The sequence below is a fragment of the Cupressus sempervirens genome, chromosome 2 (genome assembly GCF_028749045.1).
Source record: "Cupressus sempervirens isolate cs-2001-9-10 chromosome 2, ASM2874904v1, whole genome shotgun sequence".
NCBI classification, from domain to species: domain Eukaryota; kingdom Viridiplantae; phylum Streptophyta; class Pinopsida; order Cupressales; family Cupressaceae; genus Cupressus; species Cupressus sempervirens.
In genome coordinates this window covers 335,771,630-335,782,077 of record NC_143119.1, presented here as the reverse complement: position 1 = coordinate 335,782,077, position 10,448 = coordinate 335,771,630, and the positions used below count along the sequence as shown (strand labels likewise).

The 10,448-nt window shown below is 35.5% G+C and overlaps 1 protein-coding gene and 1 pseudogene across 1 annotated transcript; both read right to left on the bottom strand.

Annotated features, from left to right (window-relative positions):
- Positions 1-1,913: 1,913 nt before the first annotated feature.
- Positions 1,914-6,237, bottom strand: LOC149572486 (sugar transporter ERD6-like 6). Its single transcript, XM_089811418.1, has 18 exons — positions 6,010-6,237; positions 5,840-5,902; positions 5,660-5,749; positions 5,388-5,447; positions 5,206-5,271; positions 5,003-5,068; positions 4,816-4,891; positions 4,652-4,716; positions 4,438-4,527; positions 4,121-4,201; positions 3,898-3,982; positions 3,595-3,641; positions 3,446-3,508; positions 3,285-3,344; positions 3,006-3,071; positions 2,761-2,820; positions 2,501-2,615; positions 1,914-2,155 (listed from the first exon to the last, which is right to left on the bottom strand). Exons 1-18 carry the CDS (start codon positions 6,235-6,237, stop codon positions 2,043-2,045), a joined length of 1,494 nt encoding a protein of 497 aa, XP_089667544.1. The 3' UTR covers positions 1,914-2,042.
- A 2,654-nt stretch (positions 6,238-8,891) lies between these two features.
- Positions 8,892-10,136, bottom strand: LOC149572485 (uncharacterized; annotated as a pseudogene).
- Between the last annotated feature and the right edge of the window lie 312 nt (positions 10,137-10,448).

Below are 10,448 nucleotides of genomic sequence, written 5' to 3'. Positions count from 1 at the left end.
AGGCTCTCTACACTGTCCCTAAGGACAAGCTTTAGGTCAAAATGGAAGAATTAAGGATCCCTATACAAAACTTCAGTTCACATTTCAAAATCAAAACTTGAGTCCGCATTTTTAATTCAAAACTTTAGCTAACATTTCAAAATCAGAACTTGAGTCAGCATTTTAAATTCAAAAATTTAGCTAACATTTCAAAATCAAAACTTTAATTGACATTTTAAAATGTTTCATGAGCAATATTGGGGTCAAACAAGGTTGCCCACTATTACCTACTATGTTTGTTTCGCTTATAAAATGTTTCATGAGCGATATTGGGGTCAAACAAGGTTGCCCACTATCATCTACTATGTTTGTTTGGCTTATAAAATGTTTCATGAGTGATATTGGGGTCAAACAAGGTTGCCCACTATCACCTACTATGTTTGTTTGGCTTATACATTGACAAACTTGAAGAGTGGTTAAACCTGCAAAATACTGAGGGTATCAAGTTGAGAGAATATTTAATAAGGTTGTTGCTTTATGCGGACAACTACTCTCTTTTTCCCTTGAGCACTTTTGCAAAATATTTTTACTATAGGTCAATATCAAAAAGACTAAAGTCTTGATTTTCTCTAATTGTTAAAAGCAGTATCAACATAAGTTTTATTTTGAAAAAATACCCTTATATCGTAGGATTGACTTCAACAAAAAACTAAGATGAAATGGTTGCAGAAAGAAAAGAAAGTTAGAAAGATGGAAGACATTTTATGCTCTCCAAAACAAGTGTTGAGAGGCAAGCATTTAGGATTGTTCTACTGATTGTTTTTATGGGTGTGAGTCATTGACCATCAACACTTAAGACTCACAATGGAAGAAAATCAAGGGAATCCAAAAGCATATGATCACAAACAAGTTTAGAATCAAAAGCACTATCCCATTTGATATAATGCTAAGTGAAATGGGAGCTACCCCTATCAAAGAACTTGCTATGGTGCATCTAAAAAGTTTTCTAAAAAGAATCCAAAAAAGTACATGGTGCAACACAACATAAAGTTGATGAGTAAATAGAATATTCATTTCAATGTGTCCCACAAACAATAAATATCTTTTTTATGGATAAAATTTACAAGAAAATTGGGGGAATTGGTTTGGAAGTATATACATTATATCAATGAATTCAATCTCAAATGTGACTAACTTCAAAATGTACGGAAGAATGCAAAAGAGGCTTGGGAAGAGAGAGTTTGCCTGTGTTGAACAACACTTTATTTTAAAATGTGTTGCATACAAGGACAAGAGGACCAAGTTACTCGATATAGTGCATTGAAAAGTTAAAAGTGCTCATCATAAACTTGCACATTTAACCTCAAACTTTATAAAATTTCTTTCTTAATTCATCCCTTGCCATTGTAATGACACCTCATGGAAACATGGAAACATAATAAGATGACCAAGTTAATGGCTATAGTGCATTAAAAAGGTTGAAGTGCTCATCATAAACTTGCACAAGGAGTTACTCAAATTGGCTATGTTCCTCATAAACTTCATAAATTTTCTTCCTAATTTATCCCTTACCATTGTAACTTGCCATTGTAAAAACTTGTGAAAACATGAAAACATAATGAGAACCAGCTTGTGCCTTCCCATTAAGCCCACAAAAAAGTTATAACCTCATCTTTCTTTTTGAGATGTTTGTTTGTTACATTCTACTTGTTTAAGGATATTTGTAATTATCTAGTCAGTTTGCTGATCGAATTGCATTGTAAATCATATGTGAAACCCTGTAGAAAACCAGTTATTATACATTACATAACAGAACAAGAAGAAAGAAAACTTTATTCCGAATACACGTGTGAATAGTAATTGCAATGAAAGAATTCGAGGTTGGGAAGCAACCTTTTAATGGAATAATGATGGATTAGATTACTGCTCCCAATTACAAATCATTACTTTGCCCCCACGGTTAAAGAATCAACAATGTAATATGCAGTCGCAGACGATGCAATGGTGCATCTTGAATTGAACCCACTTCGTCATCTGCTAAGGGATGAATTCATCATAGCGGCTCATCTGAAGGATGCTTGGATCTCTTCCAGAGTTCGTCCTTTGGTTTCCGGAACACACAATACCACAAAGGCCAGTGTGAAGGTGCACACAATAGAATATAGCGTGAATGTCCCTGCAACAATAAGACGGTAATAATGGAACTTCAGAAAACTGTTCATAATGAGCAATTATTTACTCATTTTTTGACAATATGTTTTCTAGCCTACTCTAGACTAAATATGGTTCGCAAGATCTATCAAATGGATATAGGTGTTTCATCCACATTCCTGCTGCAATCTATTTTTAGATCTACAAACGGGGCATACATTCCCTACCCCTGCTGGATTTGAACATGCTACCTCTCTTTCAAGGATATGTTTTTACTTGTTTGTTATAGCGGAACTCTTCCATTTGGCAATGATTTAGTGGGCAATTTTGGTATGCTTAAGTGATGCACAGCTTAAGGCTAAAAACTCACCAGCATAGCTCCATTGCATTAGTAAATTGATAGTCATTGTCACCACCCATGATGTCATCCAGTGTGCCAGGGTTGCTACACTGCCAGCAAGACCCTTGACATTGAGTGGAAGTATCTACAGTAGCACAAGAAGAGTTAGATAATAGAGAAACGGATTATTAGTAGCATCACTTTAAGTGATTAAAGGACCAAGAGATTCTTCCCGGTGTTTCTATAAAGGGTGCAATAATGTGACCTAGTCAATGTTACAAGTGTGTTACCTCAGACATGATAATCCATGGGATGGCACCCATACCAAGTGAGAAGGAAACGATGAAAATCTGTAATCAAATCAGCAAATAACAAATGATATATATCAATATGACAAGAGAACGATGTGACAGAGAATGTCTAGTTAATGCATAGAAGTTTTAGTATGTGTTAAAAATCCTAAGAGCTATGTTACTCAAGTGTTCTATTATTTCCAATTTCTATATTCATATTTGAGTTTTCATTCCCAACTTACCAGTAAACTTGTTAAAGCTAATACACTGAAGAAAATTTCATATTGAGAAGCTCCTTCCATATGGCTCTGCAATAAGAGCAAACTAGAAGTTAGCTTTGGACAGCCAAGAAATTCCATACCATCAGGCACCAGATAACACCACCAAATAAGTGTTCAGTAGAAAGTGAAGGCATGCTTTTCATAGACCTTCAAATCAACCATTAGGCTTTTTAGAGGCGCTGCATTCAAGTAAGATGAGAGACCAAGAAGGAAACGACATATGGCTTTTAGTGACACTACCTTCAAGTAAAATGAGAGGCCAACAAGAAAATGACATATGGCCATCCCTCCTGATGAGACCTATTGACAAAACAATAAAACATGTTAGTTCTCTCCACCATTGAATCTATGCTCCCAAATGAAACAATACAAAATCGTGATAACTGCAAGGTTTTTCTCACCATAAGGAGAAGACGTCGACCAGCTTTGTCCATTAGGCATACAGTAAGCCCAGTTGTGAGCACCTGTAACATTATCCTTTATTAATAAGCAACATGAGACTAAATCATGACAGACAAATTCATGCAAGACTTCAAGACAATAATTAAACCTGAATGGCACCAAGTCCAAGTGATGCAGCACTAGCAGATGAAATCCCTGCAAATTTGTGGATAGCACAAATCGTAGCTCAGTGCTTTGTTTAAGAAATAAGATTAACATAGACACTATGAACTAAAAATCACTTCCAACAACCTTTTATCTCATTGACTTTAAATTTCTAAGATAATTCTCTGCTGCCAAAGGCTATTGCAAAGCATGCTATAGATTCCATAGTTTATAATATGATAAATTGAACATGAATAAAGACATGATATAGAACCTCAACTTTAGATACCTATAGGCTAGAACTCACCAACAGATTTGAAAATGGAAATGCTGTAAAACATAATACCATTAACTCCACTTAATTGCTGCAAAAGTTGCAGCCCAATACCAATCTGCAGTCTCCCATTTCAAGACAATATCAGCATACAAAATTGTGAGTTGTGTCCATTTTGGAAGAATGAAGTAGTTGTTGACTGATAAACCTACTTGTGTAAATTGGCCAAATGGGGAAATCTTAAGATGTAACTCACAGTGAGAGGAAGGGCATATCTCCGTTCAAAGATCTCACCGAATTTGATTCTACTTTGCTGACTATTCATCTCCATGACACTCTAGACTCATAATATTTCCATTAGTTAGACAAGATTCTACCATTATAGACGTTATGTTAACTAATAGACAATTAAATCCCATTCACGATAGGAAAAGCTTAAAAAAAAAAGCAAAATCTATACAAAAGCAGATGACTCCTCAAACTGGTAGAATATTGAAAACACAGTAAGAAGTTTGATGATGCAATTAATGGAACAGGAAAAAAATGCAGTTCATCTTGGAGAAATTGTAGCACCTTGATTTCAATTGCTTCAAGGGAGACATCAATATTAGATCCTCGGAGTGCTTGTAGTGAAGCTTCAAAACTATCATTACCAACTTTTGCCTGCACTCAAGTAATCATAAATTTGCCAAATAAGTTTCTTTGTATAGTACATGTCATTTTAAAATTGTTAGCGATAATTGAATAATATCATTTCAAAATGTATCTGTATGTGAAATATGCTCACCAGCCATCTTGGGGATTCTGGTATGAAGAAGAGGCCGAATACCAAAAGGGCACAAGGGATCATACCTGTCCAGCTAAAGTTGTCAACCTATGATTTCTTTCATAAAAGTTAAAAATCTAATTTATTTTTTTAAATTCACCTAGCAAAAGCATAATAAAAGGTACCTGCAACTGCAAGAGGACGCCATGAAAGGAACAGTCCAAATAGATATGCCAGCATAATACCAATTGTCACAGAAAGCTGTTGAAAAATCAATTAAGTATAAGATTCAAAACTGTATCAAATTACACTTTATATTAGGACTATTATCATGATTAATATACAAAAGAATTTTGAGTTTACAAAATAGACCTGATTTATTGCCCCAAGACCTCCTCGCAAATGCTTTGGTGCAATCTCAGATATGTATACTGGTACCTAAAAGACCCATGATATGGTTAGATTCATAGCTGTCCACGTGCCTGTATGCTCTTTAATTTATTAAGTGTAATAATTTATGGCTTAAAAATGACAACAATAGGCTTGTTCTAGATTGTGAAAAAAAATTGACTTACAGTGAATGAGATGACTCCCACTCCAAAGCCTGCGAGCACTCTTCCCAAGTACAAAAATGAAGAATCCTGTAACCATAGGGTGATGACATCAAAAAGAGGAATTTCCTTATGCTCCAAAGGAAAATCACTATCAAACTTCTTATTCGTTTAGCTATCATTTTATCAAAGGAAAATTAGCTTGCCTTGGCAAAAGAAATAGCAAGCCACCCAAGAATGTTGGGAATGGAAGCTACTAGTAATGCCTACACGCAAACAAAGAAGAGGTTATGCAAATCTAAATGTGTGTTAATTGCACTCATCTTTAAAGACTGGGTACAAAAAAGAATTTATATGACCATCGTTGCTACTAGATGTACAAGACAAAATCTTGCAGTGTATCCCTTTAGCGGTAGCATATTAGGTCTAACATATAAATTTATTTTAGTAAAGAAAGAAAAACATTGAAGGCACTTACCCCTTTCCGTCCAATATAATCAGCAACTTGTCCACTAATTATTGCACCCACCATGGCTCCAACATTAGTTAAAGATCCAAATAAGGAGAACTAACAGAAACAACAAGACTCTATATTAGGATCTACCACATAAACTATATTCTATCCTATTGCAAAAATGCATTCATCAAATAATAGTACCTGGGAAACAGTTAACCCAAGATCATTGATGATCCCACTTTGTGTGGGCGAAGAGTATCCAATCTGCAAGAACGTTGCTATCAGAAACTTCCTTTTTTTATTCAGGTCGACTCTTGTAATGGATGCATAGATTAAAAATCAATCTATTCAAATAAGAAACTATAACTTACACAGAAACCAAACTGTACAGGCCCCAGGGCAACTATTAATGTACATAATATTGCAGTTATAGCACTTCCACAGAAGATTTCAACATTATCTGCCTTTCTAGCATCTTTACCGCCATGACAACCACATTTGGATATGGTTAGACGTGTGCTTCCTTTCTCTAAGAGAGCCTTTTTAATATCTCCATTGCCACCCATGCTTCCCTTTTCCAAATCATCCATGTACTCCATTGTTTTTATAGGGTAAAATCCGTAGTGACCAAATTTTCTGCAAACTTACAGGCCTGCACAGCCAAAATCCTGCTGGCAAAATATTCAACGCTCCCCTCAGGACCCGTGACAAGGGCTTAACTACCTCTTATGTACCATAAGTTGAGTAGTTCTATTGGGCACTGACAGATCGGTCTTTTGGTGCAATGGCAACTCCACTCTAACAAGTGGTCCAAGTTCGAATCCTCAAAATGTCAGGTAATGCTCAAGTAACGCTGAGGGGATATTGTTGGAAAAATGTTCAACACACCCCTCTATAAGTTTAGTGGTTGTATCAGACACTAACAGATCAGTCTTTTTGGTGATAGCAAGGATAGCAACATGCAACATGCAAAGAAGTAGAGACTCAAAGATTCAACAATTTGGATTTTCAAAACTTAAGCATTCTAGATTCCAGGACACAAGATTTCAACATTCCAGGATTCAAGGACCCAAAATGAGAGAAAGAGTGCTCATTTTATAATTTTCATGTAGGGTGAGAGCATTGGATTTGTCACCCACACACATGCGATGTGGCAAGAGATTCCTATGATGCATATGACAGAATATGCCAAATGTAAGATTCTATGACACATGAGAGTCAAATTTGGCTAAATGTGGAAGAGAATCTATGACGCATCATAAGATTCCTCAACCCACTTAAAGCCAAGAATCTATGACGAATAAGCCAAATAGGGCATGCGTAAGAGGTAATAATAATTCCTATGACGCATATGACAGAATATGCCAAAAGTAAGATTCTATGACACACGAGAGTCAAATTTGGAAGAGAATCTATGACCCGTCATAAGATTCCTCAACCCACTTAAAGCCAAGAATCTATGACGAATAAGCCAAATAGGGACATGCGTAAGAGATAAGAATATTTGATTAGGAAAAATCTCAGCCAAGTGTCAAAGGAGAATCCACGAGGTGTCATATCCAAGTGTCATGATGATGGAATATTTGAATTAAAAATCCTCTTATTCCAAAAAATAAGAATTAGCAGAAAATGGATTTAATGATGAAAAATGGAACTTAGGAATTAAGAATTTCCATGGTTTGCAAATAATGAATCAATTAATTAATAAAATTAATTAATTGACGATGATAAACTAATTAATTAATAAAATTAATTAATTGAGGATGATAATTAGGAAGAATAATTAGAAAGAATAAGATTAAATTATGGGTTATTTAATCCTATAGAGAAAATTAGCAGATGATTGGCCAAATTGATTAAATGAATGCGATTGTATCCTTTGATGAAAATGTGACGATGATGGATATCGAATGAGATGATGAAAATGTAGACCAAAGCCATGGTCAAATTAATTGATAGATCAAAATTGATAACATGCCAAGGACACATGACATGAATTAATTGATATGTAACATTTAACCGACATTTTAAATGCTACAAGATTGAAATTGACTGATAAGGTTTGATCATAATAACACTGACGGACACTATCAATATTATTAAAATGGTTGATGATGCCATGATCTGACATTGAAAGCCTCAACAATGTCAAAGATTGAATGACATGAATGATATTTTGATTCCCATCAATACAACTTCATAACCTATACATTCATAATGATATAATTCTCCGATGATATGGATATAAGTAGAAGCCAGCAAACCCAGTTAACATATTCAAAATCCTTGCAAAGAAAATTGAAGAAGACAACAATAGAGGAATAATAATGATTTTAAAAAGATAAATAGGTTTTAAGCTATATAACAACAGACTCTAATTAAAGATAATTACCAGAGTAACATAAAAGTGGAAATAATCGAAAGGCACATCACTCTCTTAGTGCAAATTTTCACGGCTTAAACAGTTCCATTTCAGTAATTTCATAACAAGGTTTGAGCAGTTTCCATTTTAGGACCTGTCAATAATACCTATATGATGAAACATGAAGAAAGCTAGATTATGTGGTCTATTAAAATAGACGATTCAAATGTCCATAATGCTCAAAACCATCGAAAAACTAACGTACAAATAGACTGTTTCAAGGCAGTTGCTAGAAGATATATATGATTCTTTTTTTAGGATGCCAAGTTTACCTTTGTTTATGTGCCTCTTCTAATACCCCGAGCACAACATTTGCTAGTAATGAATATTCTAATTTTAGTTTTATCCAGTGTTTAGTTCCAGTTAGCATAAAGCTATTAATTTCAATTTCATGAACAGTACTGCATATTTTTTAATTAGGAAATGAGACGTTGGAAAGGAGTTATTTCAAATTTTTATTCTTTTCAACCATATTTTCGGTCAGCTTTCTAAATAGCCATGTGTTCAATCAGTACAATCTTAAAAGCGGTGATTAAAAGTGTAATGAGTGCATTGCCTCTTAAAAATTAATAGACCAATATAAGCATGCACCTATTTTTACAAATCTAGCAAAAAAATTCAGCTACTGGCAAGGAAAGATGAAGAAAGCTATAAGACAAAACATGAATAAACATGATAACTAGCATAACAAACAACCTGATAATAAAAATTGAACGAAATCTATTTTTACAGCCAAAAGCCTTCAACAGTTCCATAATGAAGCTTAAACAGTTTAGCTTCAAGATTCTTGAAAGCGAAACAATGACGCCCATACAATAAACATAATGAAAGCTAAAGCATTTGGTTAGTGTCATAAATAGAGGATTCAAATGACCTCAACAGCTGTGAGTCTGTAAACTGCCTACCATCATGATGCATCATAACAGCTTGACCATGTGAATTACTAATTTGTGCCTGTGAAGTCCTGTGCATCAAGTCCATGGTGCGTTCAATATCTTGGGAAGTTGTTGGATGGGAACCTCTAAAATTATTTCCCTGCAACAACCCGAACATGTGTCCTTCATAGTTTCCAATACCACCTAGTTGCTCTCCTTGGTGCTCTTTATCTAAACTTACAGGAAAGCCACTTGTGGAGGACTGGGAGCTATTAGTTAGCAATTTGTCTGGCGAGACAAGACCAAAGTTGCGCTGTGCTGCTTGCTGGTGCACCATGAGAGGCTGAGTGGTTTCTTGTATAAGCTAATCCATTGTAACAACAACACTCCTTGGGGTAATGTGATCAAATGAGGCTGAACTTGGAGCCCCCCTTGAGGTCCAGGAGTTCGATGACAGAAGAGAGAGAGCACACCCAAAGTCAGAGACTCCTGATAAAGTAGCTGATGCTACACCTAACCCTGCAAGATCTTCACCGGAGGAAGATGATGAGAGTGTCAGAGCTTGACTCACATGTCCCCCAGTGCTTTGCAGGTACTGAGGAATGCCCTGATTAATAGCACTGCCAGGTACACCCTTATTGGAACTCTGTAGATACAAAAGCAACTTGTCTGTGTTGTAACGAGAGAGGGAGCTTCCCATTACTTGTCCATTAAATGGTGATTGGTCACCTGACTTGACCCTTGGACAACATCCTTTTCCATAGCCAAGCTTGAAGCCAATGGAATCCCCCAAAAATGAACTTGTGCCGTATCGTGAGTGCATGAAATGTGATCTATCCATCAATAAGTTGCTAATTCGCCTGTCATCTGTTATTTAAATATGAGAGAGATGTTAGTTTGCACATGCAGTGCAGCTGTGTTATTTTCCTGACAGTAGCTCATAAAGAGCAACAACTAATTAATTAATTTTTGAATTTACCAAGAAGATTTTAGTTGAAACTATTTTTTGCTAACAGACATCTGTAAATCCTTGTGCCTAATTGAGCATAGGAATTGGGAACATGGCTGTGGTCAGAATTTTCTTTGTCTAAGGTTTAACATTAATCTCAGATTGGATTACCTCTGGTTGCAAATATAGAGGCCCTAACGAGTAGAACAGATGGGCATGGGAGTGAGGAAATGTTGTAGAATAATACACCATGGACGCCTGTTCTATGAACCAAAAGGTTACATGTTGCAAAGTTGTATACTGAAATGTAACATGATTCATCACTAATTATTGTCAATGGCTATTAAAGCTCTTAGTGCAGGAATATTATTCACAACTGCAGATTAAAGCAAACTATGTGTACTATGGGTCGAGAAAACACCAAAGCAATTGACATCCTCAAGTTTAAAGCACTACCAATGTCAAAATCTCACAAACATTATGCAAAGGAAATCAAATTGCAAAATGAAAAACTTAGGGTTCGTTTGGTGAGCGGAATAGGAATATGTATTTCGAAATAGAATG

Coding starts and splice junctions, on each gene's coding strand:
- LOC149572486 (XM_089811418.1), bottom strand. CDS start 6,237: ATGGAGTACATGGATGATTTGGAAAAGGGAAGCATGGGTGGCAATGGA. Junction 4,892..5,002: donor GTCTTGGGGCAATAAATCAG/GTCTATTTTGTA, acceptor ATTTTTCAACAG/CTTTCTGTGACAATTGGTAT. Junction 3,983..4,120: donor GATATGCCCTTCCTCTCACT/GTGAGTTACATC, acceptor GGGAGACTGCAG/ATTGGTATTGGGCTGCAACT.